This window comes from Lagopus leucura, unplaced genomic scaffold (genome assembly GCF_019238085.1).
Source record: "Lagopus leucura isolate 7727_CA_CO unplaced genomic scaffold, USGS_WTPT01 Super-Scaffold_702, whole genome shotgun sequence".
Classification (NCBI taxonomy): Eukaryota; Metazoa; Chordata; class Aves; order Galliformes; family Phasianidae; genus Lagopus; species Lagopus leucura.
Window position 1 is genome coordinate 6,427,909 of NW_024962254.1, and position 26,692 is coordinate 6,454,600.

At 39.5% G+C, this 26,692-nt stretch overlaps 1 protein-coding gene across 3 annotated transcripts; it reads left to right on the forward strand.

The window, feature by feature from the left end:
- The first annotated feature begins 311 nt into the window (after positions 1 to 311).
- On the forward strand, positions 312 to 25,585 carry FOLH1B (folate hydrolase 1B). Of its 3 annotated transcripts, XR_006177323.1 has the most exons (20): positions 312 to 415; positions 1,670 to 1,778; positions 4,296 to 4,482; positions 5,273 to 5,374; positions 8,974 to 9,099; positions 10,048 to 10,234; positions 11,003 to 11,096; positions 12,300 to 12,398; positions 13,195 to 13,280; positions 14,740 to 14,859; positions 16,115 to 16,197; positions 16,454 to 16,517; positions 17,474 to 17,541; positions 18,834 to 18,925; positions 19,712 to 19,802; positions 20,596 to 20,860; positions 20,953 to 21,034; positions 23,103 to 23,195; positions 24,205 to 24,564; positions 25,413 to 25,585. XR_006177323.1 is itself a non-coding variant. In XM_042862598.1 (19 exons), exons 2-19 carry the CDS (start codon positions 1,723 to 1,725, stop codon positions 24,392 to 24,394), a joined length of 2,085 nt encoding a protein of 694 aa, XP_042718532.1. In that variant the 5' UTR covers positions 312 to 415; positions 1,670 to 1,722; the 3' UTR covers positions 24,395 to 25,003. The 3 variants fall into 3 exon arrangements, 2 of the variants coding, with proteins under 2 accessions (XP_042718532.1, XP_042718533.1); XM_042862598.1 differs by lacking the exon at positions 25,413 to 25,585 and having other exon boundaries at positions 24,205 to 25,003; XM_042862599.1 differs by lacking the exons at positions 312 to 415; positions 25,413 to 25,585 and having other exon boundaries at positions 1,625 to 1,778; positions 24,205 to 25,003.
- Positions 25,586 to 26,692: the final 1,107 nt, after the last annotated feature.

A 26,692-nucleotide genomic window follows, 5' to 3' on the forward strand; every position in this document is an offset into this window, starting at 1 on the left:
CAGCCTGTACTGACAGCGGGAGTTGCTGTGACCCAGATGCAAGATCCCGCACTTGCATTTGTTGAATCTCGTGAGGCTCACTTGGACCCGCTGCTCGAGCCTGTCTAAATCTGTGGATGGCATCTCAGCCCTCAACTGTGCAAAAAAGCAGGGCGCTGGGCGCTGCGGGTGAGATCAAAGTCCGGTGCCCGTACGAGACACCCCGACGGGCGGCCCCGGCTGAGGCGGGAAGCAGCGGCCGCGCCCTCCCGCCCGCCCCCATGGTGGGGGCGCTTCGGCCGGGAGCAGCGGGCGGGCATGTGGACGTCGCTGGGCGCCGTCACGGAGCCGGTCGGCCCCAGGGCAGCGAGCGGCCGCTTCTGGGCCGTCACCCTGGGGGCAGCGGTTGGGCTTTTCCTCCTCGGGTTCCTCATCGGTACAGTGCGGACTTCAGCCCTTTTTGGAGCGGAGCCGGGCTGAGCGGCGGCCGGGTCGCGGGGGGTGGGGGGGGCAGGGAGAGAGCGGGAGTGGGGGAGCCGTGCTCAGGTGGCTCAGGATCGGGGATGGGGTGAAAGAAGGGGATAGACTCTTGGTCAGGGCCTGTGGTGATAGGACAAGGGGAAATCGTTTAAACTGAAAAAAAGATTGAAATTGGATATAAGAAAGAGGGTTTGTACTGTAATGGTAGCGAAGCATTGGGGCAGGTTGCCGAGAGAAGCAGTGAATAGCCGATCCGTGGAGACTGAAGGTCAGACAGGACGGAGCTCTGAGCACCTGATGGAGCTGTAGTGTCCCTGTTCAGTGCATGGGAGTTGAACTGGATGGCCTTTAAAGGTCCCTTCCCACTCCAAAGATTCTATGATTCTGTGTCCTGACTTAAAAATAAAAACAGGTGTCAGAAACTTTCTAGCCAGGTGTTCCTTCATCACTTACTCTGGCAATGCCTGTATAGTAAGGGAGGGTTTCCAGAATAAGAACCAGAGACAGAGAATATAGTTAAAAGACATCTGTTCCTTAAAAAGGGGCTCTGTTTCTTTCCTTTTTTTTAAAGCTGCTATCTTTCTGCAATGACTGGCAGCATCATGCTCTGTGTGCAGGGAAGATAGGAGTTCTCAACATCTCTTCAATTGGAGGAGAGGAGGCTCAGGGGAGATCTTGATACTCTTTACAACTCTCTGAAAGAAGGTTGCAGCCAAGTAAGGGTCAGCCTCTTCTCTGAGGTGAAAACGATAGGATGAGAGGTAATGGCCTTAAGTTGTGGCAGGGGAGGTTCAGGTTGGATATTAGGAAGAATTTCTTCTCAGACTGTGTGGTGATGAGTGGCACGGGCTGCCCAGGGAGGTGGTGGAGTCACCATCCCTGGAGGTGTTCAAGAACCATGGAGATGTAGCACTGAGGGACATAGTGGACATTGTGAGAGTGGGCTGACAGTTGGACTAGGTGATCTTAGTGGTCTTTTCCAACCTTAGTGATTCTGTGATGTAAGATCTGCAGTAAAATGACTGTGATTGGTATAGCACTGTTTTCGCTTCAGTGCCCTAGCTAACAAATACTGTGGTGCAGGGCTATCACTGCCATTACCAGAATCAAGTTGTGGCTGTTTTATTGTGCTGTGATAAAGAATAATGGTAAAATACGCAGTGAAAATCTTGTGATATTCAAGAAAAATGTGTTTTGATGTGTTGTATAGGCTGGTTTGCAAAACCTGTAGAAGAGAAGACACCTTTAAGACCTCATGTGGAGATGAAGGCGGCATTTATGGCTGAGATGAAAGCTGAAAACATCAAGCACTTTCTTTTGTAAGCAATGTGTAGCCTTATCTGTCAAAAAAAACAATAATAATCAGGAACCAGCCCAAGGATACCACTAAACAGATCAGTGTGTAGGCTCTTGGCCATTGGTTTCAACTAATGTTTTCCAGTAAGATGAGAGAGACTACAGTCCATCTTGACTCCTCTCATTCTTGTTTGTGTTGAAAACACTTGGAGTCATTCTCAGCAAACTCAGTACTTAAAAGTAATTAAGAGCTGGCCAAATTCTTGCTCCGCAGTTGGTGAATACTTGCACAAGCATAGTTCACTCTTTCACGTATGTGGCCTATTTAGACAACAACAGTGTTGACCTTACACTGTTTTTTTGTGGAGGGTGTTTACTTCAAATTAGGCTTTATGAATGAACAGGGCAGATTCAGTGCAAAATAGTGGAGTTCTTAAACATAAAAGAGAAAAAAGTCATGCCAGTATTTGAGTTTGTGTTTCTTTGTGTGGAGACCTTTACACTTCTTTGCTGTTCTCCCAAATTTGTGACCACATTTGTGTTACTTGGCAGCATTCTGTCATGTTCTCACTTTCTTGAAGAAAGATGTTCCCAAGCACTCCCTCACCGCACAGTGAACAGCTAGAATGGTTATCTTTAAAGCTGTAAAGACACTTTTAAGACCATGTTTTTTTTCCCCAAGGAGGTTTTCCATTCCAACAAGCAAAGATGCTAACTTCCTGAAAATTCAAGTGGTAAAAAATGGCACTGTAGATTTTTAAAATCTATTGTAGTTGAATTACGGTAGTTAATTTCTTGATTTCTTAAAGTTTAGAAGCCTTAGCTGCTAGGAAACTGATGCATTATTAATTGTTTGTTCTAGAGACCTTCTAAACAGATTTTCTACTAGAAAGATGTGATATTTGTTAAAATAATATATTTATTCGAGCTAGAAGTCGTAAATTATTGATAGAAATTGACTTTATGTAAAGAAAATTTTAAAGTGTCAGTGCTTTTGGAAGTAGGCAGTAGTTCTGGTTTTGCCTTTAAATCCCAGCCTAATTAAATAGCAGGAAGTTATATCTTATGCAAAACATTACAAATTACAAAATTACAAAACAAAACAAAACATGTTCAGCTTATTGATTGTGTCAATCCCACATATTTCGTTTTAAGTGCACTTCCACAAACTATTGCAAATAAGTTAGCTGGAAAGTACATTCTCTTTACTGCATTTATAGCCGTGTCCTGGGCTATGTAAACATTGAAAACTTGAGATTTTTTGCACTCTTCAACCTGTGTTTTGGCTCCTGGAACACCAACTGTTGCTCAACAGCTCTGTAAAAGAAGCTTTCTTCTCTCCAATCTCTGTCCCTGTGCCAGCAGGAACATTGTACCACATTTACTGACATGCAGCCAGTTCTGTGGTGGAATACGCAAGTGCTTAATCACTACTCAGAACTAGCAGTACAGGCAGTCAACAGATTAGAACAGGAAACGAAGAAAAACAAAGTTCTACTAAATGGGGATATAACACAGGAGAACACTATTGCATAACTCAAATTGTAATCAAATCCAGAAAATGGTGCCTTGACTGTATGAGGAACAGTACAGCACAGTCTTGATAGAAGCTGTTGATGTTACCAGAAGAACATGGCTCTGTACAAAAGTCAGAAGTATATAATTCTTCCAAAGTACTTTGCTGTTTTTTGGTAACACTCAGTGGAACTTAAGAAGTAAAATTTTCCCCAACCTTATACCTGGATTTTATCTGAGGTCTCCTTTCCTTCATTAACACCACTGGGTTCATGTGGCGTGCTGATGGCACAGTCGTATAACAGGATGAGAACATAATGATGATAATCTCATTCAATGGAGGCTTCTTTAGATCAGTTCACCACTGGGTTTTCTCAGTAATCTGGCCAAGTTTCGTTTTCAGCTGATGAGTTGCTCACCATTCCTGGTCATCACACGCTATTTGTTATTCAGTGTGCGTGTCTCTTAAGTCACAAGCTGCTGAGTTTTTCTGTTCCTTGTTTGTAAGCTGCTACGAACTCATGCTTTTATTTGCCAAGAAAACACACTCAGTGTCAACTTTCAGATAAATCATTATTTGCACTAAAATTAATTAAAACAGTGGGATCTGAGGACACTTTCCAGCTAATTAAATATAGGGATTACAGTTTAGTTATGCACATTTCTAAACTGAGTACCTAGAAGTAATTATACTCAGTTATTTTACTGCTTCAAGGAGGGCTGGTCTTATTATGCAGAGAAATGGCCCTAGCATGCCCAGAAGACAAGGAATAAAGCAAGAACAAGACCCCATGGCTGATTTTCTGCCATTCTTGCTAGGCTGCATTGCTAGCAAGATGTAAACACCTATGACTGAAACCTTTTGCCTCACGTTATGTGTATGGCAGACAAAAATATAAAAGCTGAAGAATCTTGGTCTTGATTCAGTCTGGATACATCTGGTCATATCCAGGAGATATTTTTAGCTAGGTTAAGATCATATGCAGCAATGCCTGATCCTGACCAATTGCTTCTGTTTCTTCTAGCAATTTTACACAGCGTCCTCACCTTGCAGGAACAAAGGAGAATCTCCATCTGGCTCAGCAGGTTCAAGCTGACTGGAAGGAGTTTGGTTTGGATTCTGTTCAGTTGGTTCATTATGATGTCCTGCTCTCTTATCCTGATGAAAATAAACCAAATTACATCTCAATAATTGATGAGCGTGGAAATGAGGTACTGAAAACAGCTGCTTTTGCAAACAGTGCAAAAAAACACCTTTAGACACCTGGGAGGACTGCAAGGGAAAGCTGTCCTCTGCTCTGTTCATGGCACCTGATTCAGAGTTCATGGAAATTAGTGGTTCTCATTTGCTTTATTTATTTTTTCTTAATTTATATATTTGTTTCTTCATTTTTGTGCTGGGAATACTAATAACTGCGCTGCTTCGTGCAGCTTACTGACACACATGGATGAAAGGAAAAGTGTGTGTTAGAGTTACTGTATGTAATTCAACTGTTTTAAAATTGCTGTGTTATTTAGGGAGAGGAAATCAACCATGGTTAGCATCATTACTTGTATTGAGTCATTTTACAGCATTGGTGATTGTGCTGAATTCAGTTCCTCGAAGATTACAGACTTTATGCCTCAAGATACACTGACACATAAAATCAGTTCATTACAGAGCAGCTCTGCTGCTCACTGAAGGACGAGGGATGAGCAGAAGGCAAACATTTTTTCTATTATTGTGATCTAACCTTCTCTTGCTATATTGACACCTTCAAAGGAACCTGGGTTCACATAAACAGGCTTCTGTGCTAAGTCTGTGACAGTGAGACTATCAAGATCACACACTGAATTCACATACAGAAAGTGAATCATTGCTTATTGAAGTTTTGGTCACATCTCATTTTGAGTTAAAAAAGTAGAGTCCTTTAAACATAAATGCCTGTGAAATGTGCCTGCATAAACAGTACTTCTTTTTCATATTTCCTGGTTTACTCTTTTGTTTGTTCTTTCCTAATAGGTGTTCAACACATCATTGTCAGAGCCGCCTCCTGCAGGGTATGAGGCAGTAGGAGATGTGGTGCCACCCTACAGTGCATTTTCAGCCCAAGGAATGCCTGAGGTAAAATGGTAGAATAGTGAAAGAGAGAGAGACAGAGATGGAAATAAGAGAAGATGGGATGCTGGAGCATAGCATAGTGTAAAGTAAATGGAATAGTATGGAATAGAGTAATGTAAAATTCCTGGGTCTTAGGCTGTGTGTGTACAGACCCTGACATACTACCAGTAAGAATGATGAGTCAGCCCTGATGTTATTGGGAGTTTTACAATGGAGCTGTGTTGAAAATGTCATACAAACGTGTTTGTTTGTTTTCCCCTCTAGTTTGACTTAAAATTGAATTGTTTTTCATTTTCCTAAAAATGTGAAAATAAGTCTTTTGTTTTATTCACTTCTTCAGCTTCTCTAGATATTGTGTGAATACGCACTATTCTTTTCCATCTTGGTGATCAAAATAAAACTTACATTTAAAAGTAGGCAATTAACCAACCTCATTTTCAAAGTGCTGTTTTCCAGAGACTGTCATACAGCTGTAGCTGTGCAGTGTACCATGGCTATTGCAAATGGCTATTGCTAGCATTTGTCTTTTCTCTGTTGCACAGATGGCGCCAGCTAACAAACTGTCTATTCTGAAGCTGGCCTGTGTAACAGGAGTTTTCTATTCTATGGTCATGAATTGTTTTGATACATAATTTGTAAGAATAGGAAATATTTTTTTGCTTGCTGTACCTTCCCTGTCTATACACAGAATAACATAGGTGGGGAGGGCCCTCTGGAGCTCCTCTCTTCCAAGCTGGCCTCTAAAATTGGAGTTGACTTTGGAATCTGCTAGCAGTATTAAATTCATATTCTTTCTGAAGCTTGTTAATAAGCTGCACAAGCCCAGAAAGCAAAAGATATCCTATATTCATACTCGGAGGAAGCTGGAGAGCCAGACAGGTAGCCTGTCTCCTAGGATATGAGAATTATGAGCGTTTCAAGAATCACAGTGGGAATTTTGGAAGGTAATATAAGGTAAAATTCATCGATTCTGCCTTCCTGTTTTAATATTCCCACAGAAAGACAGAATAACCTCACTGTTTTATTTGATTTCTAGTGAGCTACTCTAAACGATGGGATATGGGAAATAACAATAAAAACAAGTTTTAAAAGATGCAGCTTCCTTCTTTAGAAAATGATTTTATTTGAATTAAACAGGAGAACATTGTTTCTGAAAGAAACAATACCTAACGGACAGATTTTCTATTCAAAATATATTGCTTATGTTTCCCTTAAAGCGTAATGGTTTGGTAATAGCTCCAGATACTGGTGCTGTTAGCCACAACGTTCTTCAGTAAGCAGTTGTTGCAGCTCTACTGCAAGTAGCATAGGAGGGGGGGCACATGTAAAGCTCTGCAGTGGGAATGCTGCTTGCGTTTTGGGCTCGTCTGAGTTTTCCCATATCTCTTTATGTTAAAAGCCATTTTATTAAAAACAGAACTAGGCTGTGGAGACAGGTGTGGAACCTGCCAGGTGCATTCATCAATCTTAGGCTTTCTGCTCTGAATTTTGGGACAGTTCCTGCATAAAGCTCGAAGTTCAATGAAGGGAGAAGGCTGTCAAGAACCTGCATGCCAGCGTAACTGTAGTATCAAGAGTAGGACACTTTGCTAAGAAGTGGGAAGAAATGGATCAAAGTTCTTCATACTGAGAGAGGCCAGGAACTCAGCTTTCTTATCTTCTGGGTGAAAGCTCTAATCAGGGAGTTGTAGAGGTAGTTAGGCGCTGCTAGCACCATTACTATTTCCTGCAGCTGCTCTTTAAAAATAAGTGGTAGTGACTCTATTTTGAAGGTTATATACTGTCAGAGTGGGATGGTAGCTTCTTTTCTGCTAGAGAGAAACCCTGCAGAGATTCAGAAATAGCTGCTGCTCACTTCTGGTAGATGTAGTATTGTGACTGGGCTTTCTAGATCTGTCTGTGTCCGTGGCAGGAGAACAGCAGTTCCACAGGCCCACTGACCCAAAAAGGGGAGGGGAGGATGTCAGTGGTTTGTGGGCAACTGCAGCCCAGTTCTGTGACTAATGGAGCATGGGATCCATGGATCCACGCCCTGGGAAAGGGGAAGGGAAAAGGGGGAAGGGTAGGAAGATGGGAGATGGGCCTAAATACAGAACAGCAGCAACCATCTGAGGAGGAAAGATAATTTACTAAATATGATATCAGAATGCAGGATAACACACTGTAATACAATATATTATTGGAATTGAGGCTAATAAATCAGATAAAATGAGAGAGAGAGTATCTGAAACCAGAGGCCTTACTTTGAATTGAAGGTGGAATGACTGGGAAGCACACCCACACACTGCCAGGCAGCAAGGGAGAGAGAGAGTCCCATGACTTGCGGGTCTTTCCTTCCCCTCTGAAGGAAAGTCTGCTGGGATATGTAGTTCTTTATCTCTTCTGACCAGGTATCCAGAAGTCAGTTCAAGGAACTGGAGTATTAACTCTTTAATTCCACGAGCTTTAGGTGATGTGATGATGTGGAATACCAGTAACAAAAGTCATAAAACTATGACAAGTGTACCCTGGTCTCAGATACAATATATTTTTCTTCCTTGTGGTGTATTTCAGCTAGATCCCAATAAACAGGAAAGAAGTTAAGTTTTGAGCAAAAGCATCTTTTCTTATAAATCTTTAGTAGAAAGCTTATTTAGTGATGACGTGAAGTCACGTTCTTACATACCGTAGTGTTGATTTGGAACATTAGCATCTTAAATAGCAGTAAAATTCTATTCTTCATTGCTTTTTAAGTGACTGGAAAAATGCCTTATGCCTTTGGATGTCAGGGGGAAGTTCTTTACTATGAGAGTGGTGAGGTGCTGGAACAGGCTGCCCAGAGAGGCTGTGGATGCCCTGTTCCTGGAGGTGTACAAGGCCAGGTTGGATGGGGCCCTGGGCCACCTGGTTTACTATTAAATGGGGAGGTTAGTGGCCCTGACTGTGGCAGGGGGGTTGGAATTCATGATCCTTGAGGTCCCTTCCAACTCGGGCCATTCTGCGAATCTGTGATGAAGCCAGTACAGTTAAGGGGCTGTACCTCAGTCTGTGCTGTATGCTGTATTGCAAGGCCACCTGAATGTCTGGTTACAGACTGTGTTGGAGATTTAAGCTTACTCGTTTTTGAAATTAAATTAAATATCTCTCTGGAAGTGTGTGATCATACAGAGAAATGCACCTTGAGAAGAGTTATCTGTCACCTAAGTTTAGCTGTCTGAAATGGCAAGTGTCTACCTTAAACTGGTTCTTCAATCTCACTGTAGGTATTTATTCTAAAGAGGACAACGTGTTTCTTCCTAAGATAGTTTTGGGATACCTCCAACTGTCCAATGCTGACTGACTAGAGCTTAAGCAGGCTAGAGAGAAGAAAGGCCAATGCTCTGAGAGTTTACACTCAATTTCTGAATCATATCTTACGTTCTCTATAGAGTCTTGAGATCACACAGCTTTTTATATTACTGTAAATTCATGAGAAGTCACTTTCTTACCTAATTGTCTCTATCAGAGGAGAATTCATACAAGAGCCAATGCTGAAGATTATTGTTCCCAGCTTGTTGTCTTGCTAAATCCCATCCTCCTCCTGTTATGCTCACTGACATTCAAATTCTATTTCCTTCTATCAGGGTGAGTTAGTGTATGTCAATTATGGCCGCACCGAGGACTTCTTTAAGCTAGAACGTGAAATGGGAATTAACTGTACAGGAAAGATTGTTATTGCCAGATATGGGAAGATCTTCAGAGGAAATAAGGTAATCACTCCATATAGAAACGTGATTTATGCCATCCTTTAGTTGATTTCAAGAGACTGAAACTCTTAACCAAAGTCTTCTCAAGCTTGTAGTGTAATTGAGGTTTTCATAGAGGTGCGTTCAAAGAAAATTATTTAATAGGAGATATAAAATATCTATTTGGTATGTATATAATACATCTAAAGGATAAAAGTGAGTTGGAAAATGTTACATATTTCAAAATGTATCTGCTTACTATTAATTGTTCCAAAATGTAACTAACTTGCTCCAGTAATATACTCTGAAGTAGTCTGTTCTTCCCAATTTGTTCAAATGCACCTTAATATAATTTGGGAAGTGCTGTATTTTGAATTTCTCAGTTAGATCTGAGTGTCAAACACTGAATATCCTCATTGGAATGCCAAAATTTATTACACAGACTTGAGTAATCTTCTGGAGAGGAACTCACTGGTTTACATACATACTATTTTCACCAGTGAAAAGTGACTTGTGGCTCTTAACTCTAAGTCAGATACCACTGTGACTGAATTTTTATAGGCTGCCACTCTTAAAGATACTATCTGAATGGAAGAGACTTAAACATTATAGAAGAATCTGAGTCATTTATTAAAATGAAATACAGATCAAAATTGCTCATAACCAGAGGGACAGGCAGTTACCATTTATTTTGGAAGTAATATGTCCTCACTGACATAAGGGGATGATACGTTCACTCTTACAGTGGTGTTTTTAACAACTGTTTATATTGGTGTGCAAGTCTCCTACTTCACTATCTGTGTATCTATATGATCTTTTTGATATGAGACAAGTATGGGACCTTTGTTTAGCTAAAGCTGTGTGAAAGGTTCCAAGTTATAATCACTGTAATTTATAATACTTTCTTTTGCCCCTTGAATGCTTATGTCAAGCTATAAAGGTTTGGATAGAAACCAGAGATGTGCTTTGCAGGTGAAGAATGCTGAGCTGGCAGGTGCCAAGGGAATTATTCTGTACTCGGACCCTGCTGACTACTGTGCTCCAGGAGTAGATCCGTATCCAAATGGCTGGAACCTTCCAGGTGGAGGAGCTCAGCGTGGAAATGTATTAAACCTGAACGGTGCAGGAGATCCTCTGACCCCAGGCTATCCTGCAAAAGGTGAAGTGTCTGTTCAGTGGACCAGCACACACTTCCTAAATGGGTGCTGAAATTTACAGTGGAGCTAGACATCTGTATGTCTTCAGTACTAAGAAGAAAGCCTCCATCAGAAAAGGTCACTGTGAATGCTGTATTAAGGACAGAATTCCATTCTATTCCACAACCTACTGGAAAAATGGCTTCCAAATGTTTATGTTTGTCCACACTGTGAAAATTTAGATTCTGGTTTGTGGGGGGAAAAAAAAATATTTGAATTGTGTCTTGTCTGAGCCAAACCTAGTCCTCATTTATTTATGTATTTATTTTTGTGAACACAGCAGAACAAAATATTCATTAGTGTAGCGTGCAAGTCTGTATCTGAATCTCTGGCAGATGCCCAGCTCAGTGTTCCAAACATTAGGCTATGGGCTCGCAGTTTAGTCTTGTTTTTCGTCTGTGTCTTTTTCTGAAGTTGCTTCCCACAAAGAGAAGTATTTCTGTATCATTTAAATGAAAAAAAAAAAAAAAAGATTAAGAAATAGTTTTTAAATCTCCAGCCAATTCTGAATGTGTAACTGTAGATGCTGTGGGAGAGTGTTTTGTAATGTTGTTTTGAAAATGTGCTGATGGAGCACAAATAGGGAAGTCACCGAGGAAATGTCAGCCCAAGTGATAGGGAAGTGAAATGATTCTCTTTGAGACCTGTGGTGTCTTTAAGGACTGTGCTGTGAAATGTACAGATTACTTCTGAGACTTCTAAGGACAGAAATCCTCGTCTTTGCCTTTCAGAATACACCTACCGCTTAGACAAAGCCAGTGCTGTAGGTCTCCCAAAAATTCCAGTTCATCCCATTGGCTACCATGATGCAGAGTCATTACTGAGGTAAGTGTTGGGGAGACAAAGAATTTTAAAAAATGTTCACTGACAATGAGAAGAGTGTTTGAAAAGAAAAGGAAAAGGTTTTTTCACTCAGCAACTTCTGTAGTTTTTGAAATCCTGTTTGTGATTAGGGATCTGTAGATCTACACATGTTGCTATGTGCCAGATTCATGCAAAGTGTTTTGGAAAGGGCTGTTTTTAATACATCAGGTATTACGTGAAGTAACAACGATTAGCACAGGTACACTGAAGTTGTAAAGTTACTGTAGAGAAAAGGCAAGAACTTGTAGGCCTGCTGTAATGCTTGTTTTGTGGAAAAAAAAAAAATGAAAATAAGGAGTGTCCAGGTGAATACTTGACTATACATCTTTGATGGGACAGTATCTATATTGTGTTGTAGTAATATGAAGCCATATTTTTTCTCCTCATTTGTATTATGTTGTGTAAATGTGAAACGATGCTAGCACACGAATGTAAGGATACTGGAAAAGCTCTGGAGTGTTAAAAAGTATGTAATAGATAGCCATATTTAAGGAAGTCTGCATACTAAGTGTGCAGGTGATCTGAATACAGGCTCCGAGCTTTGCAGAGGATGGTATTAAAATTCATTTTTATGTTAACAAAACATACACACTGAAGAAACTAAGATGCAGTAGAGTTGGCAGGTGCAGCACTGTACTTAAACATTCAACTTGGAGCAAGAAAAGATGACTTGTACACATCGTATTTGTTCAGTTTTAGACATCTTAAGAACACTTCAGCTATGTCTATGCCACCATATTAAATGGTGCCCAGAGACAGGCACTGAAAGACAATTGCCTGTGCTGTTAAACTGTTAGAATGGTCCAAATAACAATCTACTGAATGAAAACTGCAACTGCAGTTCAAGGCAGTAGAAAGTTCCAAGGGCCATTTACAATGAGCAGTTTATATGCAAAACCCTTGGAAGCAAAGACTGTTTTCCATTCTGAACTGTCCTCAATACCCAGGAACAGTTCTTCTTGTTAAAATACTAGTATTAATGTAGCCAAAGATGTAGATTAGTCATCTTTGAAACCTTATGCTACAAAATGTTTAAGACAGTGACCATCACTGTGGTCTGCATTTGCATGGCTCTGAGAAAAATCTGTTTAATGCTTCCTTGTTTGTGTTTGGTGCTAAGATGATTGTAATAACGATGATACTAGGTGTTTCTTTTCATAACAGTAATATGGGAGGATCTGCAGCACCACATAGTAGCTGGAAAGGAAATTTGAATGTGTCTTACAATGTTGGTCCTGGTTTCACAACAAATTATTCTACAAGGTAAGTTCTGTTTCATAAGGAAAACATGTTTGGGATTGGAGAAAAAAATTTGGTAGAGCAATACAATTTGACTGAAGATACAATGGTCAAGGTTATATGCATTGTTCCTTTGATTTTGGCCATTTCCTGGGCTGAACTGCTCTCTATGCAAAGCTGCAATAGATTCACATCTAATTGGGCTCACATGACTGTATTGCTTTAGTTTTAAGCTAATATTGAACCAAGTTCATTTGACAGTCATCTAGCTTTTGGCAAGCTATTTGAATAGACGGGTTACTTTTTCAGAACAGAACCTATGTATTTGAAATTCTTGTTGGACTGGCTTTTGATCTTACCTCTTGCCATGTATAAAACAATATTAACCTACACTTTTAAGATTTCCAGAAAAAAATGCTGGAAGTGCAGTATCGTTTTTATTAACTCAGATTTGTGTTTAAGTAAATAATTACAGTTCAGGATCAATTCCAGGCATTTCACTATTGGCTGAACTACTGTACTGACTTCATATGAACCATTTGACCTTTTGTTTTTTAGTTAAACCTCTTCTTCCAGAAAAAATATGCAGGCAATATCTTTGAGGATGAGCTGTTGTACCTCCATCTGTGTTGTGGATAAACATAGTCTGTGACACAACTTAGTTCATCTGATTTTCTGGTGTCTGAGGTGCCACATCAGTACGAACACGCAGACTGTGCTGAATTCATTACAGTTTATTCTGTATGCTTTTTAAAGGTGTTGATGTTTTATTATGTAATCTGGTTAACATTTTCTTTGGATTTTTTTCCCAACGCACCAGAAGGGTAAAAATGCACATTCATAGCAACAACAAAATAACAAGAATTTACAATGTGATTGGTACCATCAGAGGCACAGTGGAACCAGGTAAAGTCATTTGTCTTCAGTGGAGTAGCTAGAAAGGGGAAATGAGGAAGATAGTTTTCTCTGAAACACTGCTTTGTGTGATACTTGGTGTTGAAATACTTACTGTGTCAGATTTCATACAGTTAACAGTACAAGTGCTGAGTTCCAAAGGGAGAGTCATACTCTAGACAGAATATTTGTCTTCAAACAAGTAGTTTTGCAACTGAAGGAATACTCTTAAATGGATATTTTTCCCTATGAACGAGGGAATGATATTGCCAGTTGAAGGAATTCAAAACCAAATGGAAATGGTTCAAAACCAGGTTTTCCGTTCCACCTGAATACATCGTTTCCACCACTGTTGTCTGATCGCCTGTCTTATAGTTTTCTGCAGCCAATGTTATATTTACACATAAAAAAGCATAAATAGAGACATCCCTAGAATGATGCATTCATTTAATGTGTAACTGCAGCCCTTCCCTGTTCTCTGAAACACAACTGCTGACCGTATTACAGTATCACAGCTATCTAGTCTGACTTTGATCATATTAATCACATTTCCATCACGTTGAACACCTTTTTATGACTGACTATATACGTACTCACAGATATACATGCTTCCAGTGCTGGGAGTCAGCATGATGTACAGAAATACACACGCTATTGTAAAATGTGAAAAGATGCATCTATTTTCAGAGGCAAACCACAGAATTTCTAATAGTAGAAGTAATGTTATGAAATTTAAGAGATCTTATGTCCTATGGGTTGAATTGTTTGACAAGTTTTGTAGCACTGGCTGAAAATGTAGAAAAATGTCTGGATATTAAAAATATCTTTTACCTTTACATTATGTGTAATACAAACTAGTAAGTTTTGTTACCTAACACCTACATGAAAAACTAGAAATAAGTTCCAGTCCTGCTGTGTCCAGTTCTGGGCTCCTCAGTTCAAAAAGGACAGGGATCTTCTAGAAAAGGTCTAATGGAGGTTCACAAAGATGATTAGGAGTCTGGAACATCTCCCCTGTGAGGAAAGGCTGAAAGACCTGCACCTCTTCCGTCTGGAGAAGAGAAGGCTGAGAGTGGATCTCATCACTGTTCATAAATATCTGGAGTGTGAAGCTGATGGGGGGAGGCTCTTTTTGGTGACATGCAGCAGTACCAGAGGGGGCGGTGGGCAAAAACTGAAACACAGGAAGTTCCATATGAATACAAGGAAGAATTTACTGTGGGAGTGATGAGCACTGGAGCAGGCAACCCAGAAAAGTTGTGGAGTCTCCTGCTCTGGAGATATTCAAGACCTATCTGGATGCCTTCCTGTGCAACCTGTTCTGTACAGAACCTGCTTTAGCAGGGGAGTTGTACTCTATGATCTCTAAAGTTCCCTTCCAGCCACTACAATTCTATGATTCTGTGTGTAATTAACTCTATAGCAGGAAAACAATGGTTTTTTTTCTAAGTAAACTTCCATATTTTTCTAGATAGATATGTCATCCTGGGAGGCCACCGTGACTCATGGGTATTTGGTGGCATTGATCCTCAGAGTGGAGCAGCTGTGGTTCATGAGATTGTGAGGAGCTTTGGAAAACTGAAAAAAGAAGGTAATTGTCATGAGGGAATAAAGCACACAAAAAACACCGCTTTCATCAGTGTCTGCTGATATCTCTGAGATTTAAGCATGTGCTTAAACTTTTATTTATCTCTGATCTCTCAAAGAAGCACATTGCTCTGCAGCTCTTAATTAATCACACAATCTCAGTATCTCTGTATTACATCTATTCAAGAGAAAATATACCTGAAGAAAAGCAAAAGTCAAACCATAAGTTATGAGAAGGATAGTAAAATAACTATGACATTCAGATAAAGTTGATTGCTGTTTACTTGATGTTGATCATCCTGGGAGTTTGAATGATGCTATAAAATTGATATTGTGGTGAACTGATTAATACTTCAGCAGGGCAGCATTGAAAGTATTCTGATCACTTGACTGGTCTGGAGACAGACCCAAATACGAATAAAATCTGTGTGATGCAAAGAACGAGCTGTGCAAACATAGTAGGAGGTAATAGTTTTAAAAATACCTCTTACCTAGTTGTATTATAATAGGAGAAGAATATTAATTGTACCAGATTTCTGTTGTTGTCAGAGCAAATGCTGATATCTCCAATAAAACTCAAGTAGTGTGTTACAGGAGCTTCTTTTGCCTTTCCATTGCATTGTAAACCTATTAGCACTCCGTTTTCTCCTCTTTCCCTTGCAGTTATTGAATGTCAGGGGACACTCTCTTTGCAATGCAAGCTTAAATTAAAAAAAAAAAAAAAGTTATAAGGGGCAAACAAATGAAAGATTCCAGTATCCTCAAACTTTGTGCAAAGTTAGAGAGGCAAGGCAATACATTAGAGAGGCAAGCCTGCTGCGTTCAGCCTGGGTTTGAATGAACTTCAAGTGAAATAACTTTGTTTTGAAGATGATCTAGGTATGGAAATCTGATATTTGTGAAACAGGTCAAAGAAATTGAGTACTAGATGTGACAACTTTCCAAATACAACTTTTTTACAATCGTTTAGTGTGCACTAAGTTGAAGTGAGCAAATAGAAAAGCTTTCTTTCAAGAATTTATGCACAGACATTCTTTTTTCTTGTTCAGTTTTAAATTTGAGGAAATTCTGTCAAGAGGAGAAGTGTACATGATATTAAAGTACGAGAATGCTAAAAAATAATAAAGCTTTATTAGATTAGAGAGAAAATTATGTTTAAAGTTCCTCTTTTTCCACAAATCAGGATTAAAGATGAACACCTCAGAAATGACATGAGCTGTTTTTATTTTGGTAATACACTTTTTATGGTCTTATTGCAGGATGGAGGCCACGGAGAACAGTGATATTTGCAAGCTGGGATGCAGAGGAGTTTGGCTTGTTAGGATCAACAGAGTGGGCTGAGGTAAACTGATGTGGCTACAAGACAAGTGTTCATAATGACATGTCTTTAAGAAATCTGTTTAAGAAAGCAGCACTTCCTCTCTCAATTGCTCTCTGTCTGTCTTACATACACACAGTTTTCCTTACAGACTCCCCGAGGTAGATCTGTTCAGTGCAGATCATACGACCTTACCTGAAACAGCTGTTACTTCTGTGGTCAGAAAAATTGTTCTGAGGAGAAAAGTTTATCAACATTTTCTTTCTGTTTTCCTTCTCAGGAAAATGCCAAACTGTTGCAGTCACGAGGAGTGGCTTATATCAATGCAGATTCTTCCATTGAAGGTATATTGTTTTGGCTTGCATTTTGTAGAAATGCGAGAGATGCATATAGAAATGCAGAGATGGCATGTATGGATGACTGGGAGGCAGTTTGACTTAGAAATCTGTGAAAGCCTCAACATGATAATATTGTTGAGTTAATGTTATACTGAATGTGGAAGGAAATGGTGACCCAGAATTGTAAAGCATCCTTCAGATATTCCATTCCTGGTGCTTTAGGGAAGAAGTACCTTATAGCAGCTGTATTATCTGGGGAGTCATGGTGAGCAACAATTGTTGTGCCTCTGTCAGCACTTCTGTAGCAACTCAGTAGGGTCTACATCCCCTCTCATAATGTTTATAATGAGGAGAGGCTGAAGGAGCTGGGAATGTTCAGCCTGGAGAAGAGGAGGCTCAGGGGAGACCTTATTGCTCTCTATAACTTCCTGAAGGGAGGTTGTAGTGAGCTGGGGGTCGGCCTCTTCTCTCGTGTCATTAGTGATAGGACCAGGGGGAATGGTTTCAAGCTACGGCAGAGGAGATTCAGGCTGGACATGAGGAAGTATTACTTTTCAGAAAGGGTGGTCAGGCACTGGAATGGACTGCCCAGGGAGGTGGTGGAATCACCGACCCTGGGGGTGTTCAAGGAAAGACTGGATGTTGCGTTGAGGGACATGGTTTAGTAGGAGCTATTGGGAATAGGTGAACGGTTGGACTGGGTGATCTTTTAGGTCTTTTCCAACCTTAGTGATTCTATGATAATCAGCATGGGGGCATAAGAAAAGCTCTTATGGTTGCTTAAGAAGTTGGTCTGTAATTCATCCTAACTAGCTCAAAGGAGAAGAGCCTCTCTACAGGAAGAATCAGCTTGTTTCTTGTAGAGTGTGTAATTTTCTGATGTCTTTCTTATTAACTAATAATGGCACAAGGCTTCAGTTGAACTTCCTTCTTCATATGAATATTTTTGTTCTGTTTTTCAGGAAACTATACGCTAAGAGTGGATTGCACACCACTGATGTACAAACTGGTGTACAGTGTAACTAAAGAGGTAATATTGCTTTAAATTTGTAGCCACAACATTCAGTTTGTTTACTGGATGGGGCTTAGTGTATAAAATATGATGTCATGTTGCTTTCTTTTCTACCAAGGTAAAGGAAGTGTAAGAACTCAATGTAGGCATTTTCTGGCAATTGAAAGACAACAAATACAATTTAACTCTGTTAAAATTAGATGCCCAGTTGAAGATATTTCTGTCTGGAGCTGTGGAAGAGCTGATCACCTGCAGTTCCCATGGTAACTTGTGCTGAATGTGAGTGTTCAGAACTGCAGAAAATCAGGTCATTAGAGCCTTACTTTGGACACCAGAGCCATCATTAAATTGTTGACCTAAATACCAATAAACATGGTTGCATAACCCTTCCTTGAGCTGGAAAGCAGCAACAAAGGCCGATTAATGCACATTACTACACCCTGTTGGTAGCTGGGGTCTGAAGAGATCACTCATCAGAAAGGAGGTTGTGTAACACCGTCCAAAATCAACCTGTGGCAGAAAATGTTAACACGCTTGTTTAGGCAGTTAGCTCCGTGTCCAAATAGCCAAGCATATTTTATTTTGATTGCTATCATGGAGTCATTCTTACAAATATATTAAAACAAAAATAGAGAGTAAAAAAATGTAATACAGTAAAAGCAATGAAACCTCAGGTGCCCATCAGTGAAGAGAAAGCTGAAAAATATACAGTGTTTATTGTGCTCAGTAATCTGGGAAATAGTCTGAAAATAGTGATAGGAATGAACTAATAATAATTAGTTAATAATAATATACAATAATACTTGTATAGCTCTGTAGCAGTAATAATGATGGAAGCACTCAGTGCTGCATACTTCGTCCTTCTAAAGTCATTACTCTTTCTCTGGAAATCCTTGTTTTGAACTGAAACAAGAAAAAAACAATTTTAAATTAAACCAAGACAGAATTCTTTGAAATTTCCTGCCAGATTGAATCAAGAAGCTTTTTTTTTCCCCCATATTTTAGTATTTAAATTAAATGACTGAACATCTCATTGAAAGTATCAGAAGGTAAATATTGACATGAAATGTTCTGCTTTTCTTGTGCTTTCTTTCATTTAAAATTACTTATTTTTAGCAGATAAAATATTCCTTTGAAAAATGTGCATTTAAAACTTTGAACTGGAAATGTAGAAAGGATGAGGGATTATTTTCATTTATTTATTTATTATCCTAAGCCATAGGCTTTGAGTGATGGCCAGTTTTAGTTTCATTGACTGGTAATATTTAAAACTGTGCCTTTTGTCTTTTTTTGCAATATATATTTTCTAGATACCAAGTCCTGATGAAGGGTTTGAAGGAAAATCTCTTTATGAGAGCTGGTATAAAAAAAATCCATCAACAGAATATAAAGAGGTCCCCAGGTTAGTGACAAAAGAAAATGAAGACAATGCCTTAACTTAAAGCAGCTTGTAGTTGTAGTTAAAGAAATACCTACTTGAAAAACTGAGCACTTGAATGAAACAGTGTGATTTTCAACAGATACGGATTTCAGAGTCTGATTGCCACTGATACAGTATTGTACAACACTTACTTACATGAACTTGGACTTGTAGCATCAACAGCTTTGTGAGTTAAAAGTAGTGTTGGCGTAGTTTAGAGATGCAGACACATAAAGTATGTGAAAGGCAGTGGCAGGAGCACTAGATGATTACACAATAGCATTCCCTTGCAGTTTCTTCCAGTTTCCTGGCAGGCCTCTGAATTTCTCTGGCTACGGAGCACACCAAGCAGGTTTTTGCAGTACTGTCCTTCAGAATTTACTGAATCTAAGAAACTGATTCTCTTATGTGAAGCCATGCTAGTACTGTTGTGTTTTTTTCTCAGTTGAGAGACTGGAAATAATGCAAGTTCAGCAGGAAGAAGGTGTTTCTGTCTTCTTAATTATTAAAGGCAGTGAGTTAAATTTTCCCCTTTAATGTTTTCTCTGCAATGGCTCTGTCCTCCTAAGAATACAGTTGTTGGTAGGAGATGAATACAGTGCAGGCTTTCAGGGAATTTGTGGTGTGTTGAAAGAAAGAACGTTCTAGGGAAAGATTATGTAGTGACTGTAGCAGGAGAATAAATAGCTATCTCAGTACTTGGAAACAAACTAGGAAATGTATGTTGAGTATTGTCACTCAAGGCATTTTCTTCTTTCTTGTTAAAAGAATAAATAAACTGGGTTCTGGCAATGACTTCGAGGTCTTTTTTCAACGTCTTGGCATCGCTTCAGGCAGAGCACGTTACAGTAAAAACTGGGTAAGTCTGCATCTTAGTAATTGCATCTCCCTTGCAATTGCCTGAATAATAACTGTAAATGAGCCATTCACAGTGGTAGCTTTTTGGAATAGTTCAGTTTACTGTGTCAGCGTGGAGTCTCAGTTCCTAACTAGAACTCTATATGCTACTATGCTACAAATACTTAATAAACAGGACTTGTCAACTTGGTGTCAATCAGACAAGAGAAGAGGAATTTTATTCAGAGTAAGTGGATGTACTCAAAATTATTTATGGTTCAGGAAGGGTTCACTGGCTTATGATGCCTTTCAAATGAATTTGATGGCTTATGAAGCTTTGAATTCAGCAGTAATTCATGTTTTGTGAAGAATATAGGGTCAACTCTGGTTCATGGTATGAAAACAACTGAGAAATGTTTGAGAAGCAATCCATTAAATTTAGTCTTTTCCTGTGAAAAAGCTCAGCCAAAGTCGTAAACAGAAATAACTACTGAGATCCAAAGAGAGGAAGGGCAAAATCGCATTAATTCAGAAACTAGAAGTTGTGTCTCTTCTTGGCTATCTTCTTTAGGCCCAGTTCCAGGTCAGTGGAAAGAGCTTCTCCACATAACCATTTCATCATAAGCAGATGTCTAGAGCTAGCTCCACCACTGAGCAGTTCTTCCCATGTGATTGTCCATAGCGGCTACAGGGTAGCAGTGTGACCTGAACACTTAACTTTACTGTGCCTTAAATCCTACAGCCAAGCTTTTCAAACAAACAAAGTATCTGTAGCTGACTTGAATAATGAATTTGTTTGATTTTGTTTGTTTCAGAATGTAGAAAAATATAGCAGCTATCCAGTTTACCACAGTGTGTATGAAACCTATGAAATTGTGGAAAGATTTTATGATCCCTCTTTCAAGAATCATCTGACAGTAGCTCAGGTACGGGGAGGGTTGGTGTTTGAATTGGCCAACTCTATTCTGCTTCCTTTTGACTGTAGAGATTATGCATCGGCTCTGAGCAGCTATGCTCATGTCATCTATAACATGTCAAGGAATCATGAGGAAGAACTGGCAGCATACAATGTATCCTTTGGTAGGTATAATCTTTTAATTCCTCTGTTAATTGTAGCGATGCCTTATTTTAATTTATAAGCCTTCCAATTCCTTCCTTTCTTCTCCTTCCAGATGCTCTCTTTTCAGCTGTGAAGAATTTTACAGAAGTTGCTGATAGCTTTCATGATAGACTGCAACAAATAGATATCAACAAGTAAGTTTAACTGTTTTTTCTTCCAGCCAAATCTTCATAGTCCTCTGGGCTCAGAGGGCATTGTCTTGGTTTGCGTTGAGTCCCCTGAATAACCATGATGACCAATGGCAGGTGGCCATTTGAAGTCCTTACGGGCTCTTATCTTTAAGGATCTGATTATTCTAAGAAACATAATATGGAAGTGTTGAACTAGTGGGCATCAGAGAGACACTGGAGAGCCTGGAAATCTAGCCGTTTTCTCTTTGAAAAGTATCCAAGGTAATGAATGTCAGTTCTGCTCAGGAGGAGCACTTGGATGGTGCATGGTTGTGACACAAAACTATACTTCTTTAATATATATGTAGACGTATGTTACATTTCATGGGAAGCGTGGAGCTTAGCCAGAGGCTTGCCCTTGCCCTTTTACTAAGAGTAAAAGCCCTATTTTTAATGGTGGCAACTTTGAAGAGAGATAAATTTATGTAAAATATTAGATTTATGACATATGGCATAGTTGAGACATTTTTCTGGGCTTCATATTTCTATGGTGCTTATATCATGTTATTTGAAAAAAGGTTAGTTTGCATAAGCAGAAGAAATGACTTTTTAGCTAATTAATTCATTTTCTGTTTTGTGCTGCATTTGCAAATCATAACTTCCCTCCTGACTCTGTTAGATCTCTTCTGCTTTAGTTATTTTGATTTTGTAACTCCTGTCAGATTCCAAGCTTACACATTTGTAAATTTCAATGTATTTGTTTTCCTGCATCACTAGAATGTGTTGGTAAACATAGCTGAAGTTTCAAAGTAAATATGGAAGAAAACACTTTACCATTAATCTTTGTGACTCAGTAACATGTCTTGATAATTCTGCAGCACAGTAGCAAATGAGAAAGTTCAATCTAAAATCATTTTACTGATGATTGACCTAAATCTAAACATTAATTCAGCCAACCAGATTCAGTTTATATCTGTATCAGTGTAAGCTTGAAACAATTTCATTGACAGTTGTAGAATTACTGCAAGCTTACAGTGATAGAAAATTTACCACTTCTTGGTGAGTGCTTTTGAAGCTTTACAGTAAGTTACTTTGGATGTGAACTATCAAACTCAGATATAGTCAGCATATTCTCCTTCACAGTTCTTCTATTTGTTAAGCATCAGTAGTATGCCCAGAGCTATTCAAAGCACACAGAAACAGATGGTCTGTGCTCCAGGGAATTTGCAGTCTGCTATCAGAAAAACAAAATTCTTGGATTACTCAAAAGATGATTCTAATGTTCCTGTTTCTCAGAGGTGATTTTATATAAATGCTAATGTGATTTTACTGAAGTAATTTGGTGTTGACTGGCTTTTTGGAAAATGGAGTCTTCTATAAAGAAGAGAATGGTCTATCTAAGCATCCTAAGAAAAAGGAGGAAATAAAATAAAGCATGAAAGAAAATACCTGAAAGTCTGTCTTCTTTGACAATATTCCTTGGTCTGTAGAACAGCTTTAAAAAACTTTCAGGTCTTTTCTCTCCTCTGGGGAGACCTCATTGTGGCCTTGAAGGGAGCATATAAACGGGGGGGGGGGGGGGGGCGGCGGTTCACAGGGTGAAATAGGACAAGGGGGAATGGTTTTAAACTGAGACAGGGGAGGTTAGGTTAGATATTAGGAGGAAGCTTTTCACCCAGAGGGTGGTGACACATTGGAACAGGCTGCCCAAGGAGGCTGTGGATGCCCCATCCGTGGAGGCATTCAAGGCCAGGCTGGATGTGGCTCTGGGCAGCCTGGTCTGATGGTTGGCGACCCTGCATATAGCAGGGGGTTGGAACTAGGGGATCACTGTGGTCCATTTCAACCCATGGCCATTCTATGATTCTATGATTTATACACCAGACTGTCTCACAGTATAGAATAGCATAATTTGCTCATGCAGGTTAGTAGTCATGGTCTGTCTTCTGTGGGCTGTGGTTCAAGTTCAACACCCTGGATCTACTGTCCTTCATATTTCCAGAGCTGTATACATCTCATAGCATGAACAGAGTAAGCAAAAAAATGATCTCTTATATATAGCTGATGTCTTCTTTTGTTGTTTTCTTTTTAGCCTGCTTGCTGTTAGATCGTTAAATGATCAAGTCATGTTTCTAGAAAGGGCTTTCATCGATCCACTTGGTTTACCTGGAAGGCCATTTTACAGGTAAGAAAGGGTTACTTTTCACTTTCTGCCTGAAATACTATATGAGAATTTCTTTGTAATTTATGGATCTCTAAATGAAATTGTAATGACTTTATTGAACATAGTAAAAGTACATTAAATAGGAAAAATAAGGTTGAAAGGGAAACAGTGCTAGGGAAAACTGCACTGAGAGACTCTATACAGAGTGAGTCTTGCTGTAAGCGTATACAAATCAAAAAATCCATTTCCATTGATCTTAGTGTGCTTCTAACCAGATCAGAAAGTTTGGCTCTGGTCCCAATGCAAATTCTCTGGTAAAAATTTTTTAGGAAGCTGTGAATTGGAAGTGACATAGGGTATACTGGAAACATCTAAAATTGGACCCATCGTAGCAGAACAGGCATGCTAGCAAATACATTATGGAGGGCAGTCCTCCAGCAGCAGCGAATTTAGTAGTTCTCTCTTCCAGTTCAAGAAATAAATTTTGTTGGAGAGGCAGAATAGCCAAATCAAGCTTAGCTTTTTCATCCTTATACTACTCTGCATTCTGAATAGTAATCTTTCCAATAAAAAGTAACTGGAGAAGGAGAATGTAAGATTCACAGTCATATCTCTCATGACTTCTGATTAAAAATCTCTTGAGAACAGCCTGTTGTTAGAACATCAACTTTCAAACCTCAAAGCATGCCTGTATCTGTCAAAGGCTGTGTATATCTGTGAGAAGAGATGCTGGCTCTTTTTTTCTTTTTTTAATCTTACCCTTTCTTCTGAAGTGAGGGAAAGGTGAATGCTTTAGTCAGTTTTATCTCAAGTCTTCTTAGCTACAAAGTCGTTGAATTTGCATGGAGTAATGTAGCTTGTTTAATTTTCTTTCTTCATAGACTGTAGGCATTGTTGCTACAATGACAATATTTATTTACACCTTCAGTGTCAAGAATTTGACAAAGAATGTGGAAACACCAGATTTATTCAGAAAAAAATGTTTTATTTTCCTATTACAGAATTTTTTTTTTTTCCCCCTTAATTACAGACATGTTATCTTTGCTCCAAGCAGCCATAACAAGTATGCAGGAGAATCATTCCCAGGGATCTATGATGCCATGTTTGACATTAAAAACAAAGCTGATCAAGATGAAGCCTGGAAAGAAGTTAAGAGGCAGATCTCCATTGCAGCCTTCACTGTACAGGCAGCAGCAGGAACACTCAAAGAAGTAGCATAAATATCTGCATTATCATCAATGAAGACCATGTTTAACAGTGTGCAGAAGCCTCAAAACCAGAACATTTGAAAACACCAAGACAATTACTAGAAGTGCCACAAAACCCAAAAACAGTCTTGTTCTTTCTAATTATTATAACCAAGTGGAATGCACTTAGCAGTGTTAACAAGGTAATTATGTATTATATAAATTCTGTATAATGGATGCATTATATAAATTCTGAAGTGAAAGTCTGCATTAAAAAACACATATTTTCTCTGCTTCATATTTTAAGAATCTCTAGCCAAGGGATTTATTTTCAGAGCTTTCAATTCTGCTTGCTTAATTTTGTATCTTTGTATTTTTTACCTTTGAGTTGCAGATTTGTACTGTGTGACTGTCTTCTCGCTTTCCTTTTACATGAAGATTCACATAGAAAGATGGGAAAACTGTCCCATACTGTGTGAAGAATGTATTAGGATCATAACAAATTTTGAGCTGCCAGCCCAAAATACTCATACCTATGTTGTATTATCTTGGCCATATCATAGCATTCTTAATATTAAGACAATTCATCATGTCTCTTGTGTGAAAGTTTACTAAATTATTAAAACCACCGTAGAACCTGTATTTCTGATTTTGGCATGCAGCTTACTCTTACACCAAGCTGCTGAAGGGACAACTGAAATCGGATGGAGAAGACTCAGAAAACCAGGTCAATTCATCTGACAGTCTGCCACTGCAGGAATTCAATAATATTTCTGTGAAATTTGATTTGTTATTTCATCTGAGTCCTCCACCATTTCTTAGAAGATTCATCTGTCATCTGGTGGATTTCAGTGTAGTGACTTTTTATTTTCCATAACAATTAATTTATTCTTAACAATTCTTCTTCTCACATTAAAAACCTTTGTTGTTAGATCATTTTACATGGCAGCTACTCTTTCTCAAAATAATTCAGTTTATCAGGTAATGGGAAGTGCTCTTGCAACCACAGTTGTTACCCAGTTGTTTACACATTTCTATGGAATTGATTAAGGCTGGAATAAAAGCATGAAGACACGTTCTCCAAAATCAAGTTGTGTGGATGGGAGGCAATGCTGTCTTAGTTTTATCACTGCTGTCTGCTCCACTGCTCCTTTTGTCAATGAAGCAATGAATCATGATGTTCTATGGTCCAATTCTTGCAAAATTAGTGAGGTTAGTTTCGGTTATCAGGTAAGTTAACCTATAGAATTTTGTGTTTAAAGATCTCTTCTCTTCTCTTCTCTTCTCTTCTCTTCTCTTCTCTTCTCTTCTCTTCTCTTCTCTTCTCTTCTCTTCTCTCCTGGTGGACGACAGGTTGGCCATGAGCCAGCAGTGTGCCCTTGTGGCCAAAAAGGCCAATGGCTTACTGGGGTGCATTAAAAAGAGAGTGTCCAGCAGGTCAAAGGAGGTGATCCTCCCCCTCTACTCTGCCCTGGTAAGACCTCATCTGGAGTACTGCGTCCAGTTCTGGGCTCCCCAGTACAAAAAAGACAGGGATCTCTTGGAAAGAGTCCAGCGAAGGGCCACCAAGATGGTGAAGGGCCTGGAGCATCTCTCCTATGAGGAAAGGCTGAGTGAACTGGGTCTGTTCAGCCTTGAGAAAAGGAGACTGAGAGGGGACCTGATCCAGGTTTATAAATATCTAAGGTGTGGGGGGCAGAATGGCGAGGACGGACTCTTTTCAGTGGTGAGTGGAGACAGGACAAGGGGAAATGGCTGGAAACTGCAGCATAGGAAGTTCCGCACAAACATGCGCAAGAACTTCTTTACAGTGAGGTGACGGAGCACTGGAACAGGCTGCCCAGGGAGGTGGTGGAGTCTCCTTCTCTGGAGATGTTCAAGACCTGCCTGGACGCCTACCTGTGCGACCTGTTGTAGGGAACCTGCTTTGGCAGGGGGGTTGGACTCGATGATCTCTGGAGGTCCCTTCCAACCCCTACAATTCTGTGACTCTGTGATTCTCCTCTCCTCTCCTCTCCTCTCCTCTCCTCTCCTCTCCTCTCCTCTCCTCTCCTCTCCTCTCCTCTCCTCTCCTCTCCTCTCGTTTTATTCTATTCAGTTCTGGATTATGAGTTATAATGAATGAGCAAAAAAGGAAAGAACAGTTTTGTGTGCACTGAGAAATGGCATTTCACATTACTCATTTACTAGGAGGACAGTAAGAAGCACGGGTCACGTGACATTTATGAATGAAGGCAAGGCAACTGGCACATGCCAGCAAATGAAGCATTCAGTTCCTGTCAGCCTAGTGGCAAAACAACGGTTAAATAAACAATAAATAAGCATTCTGAG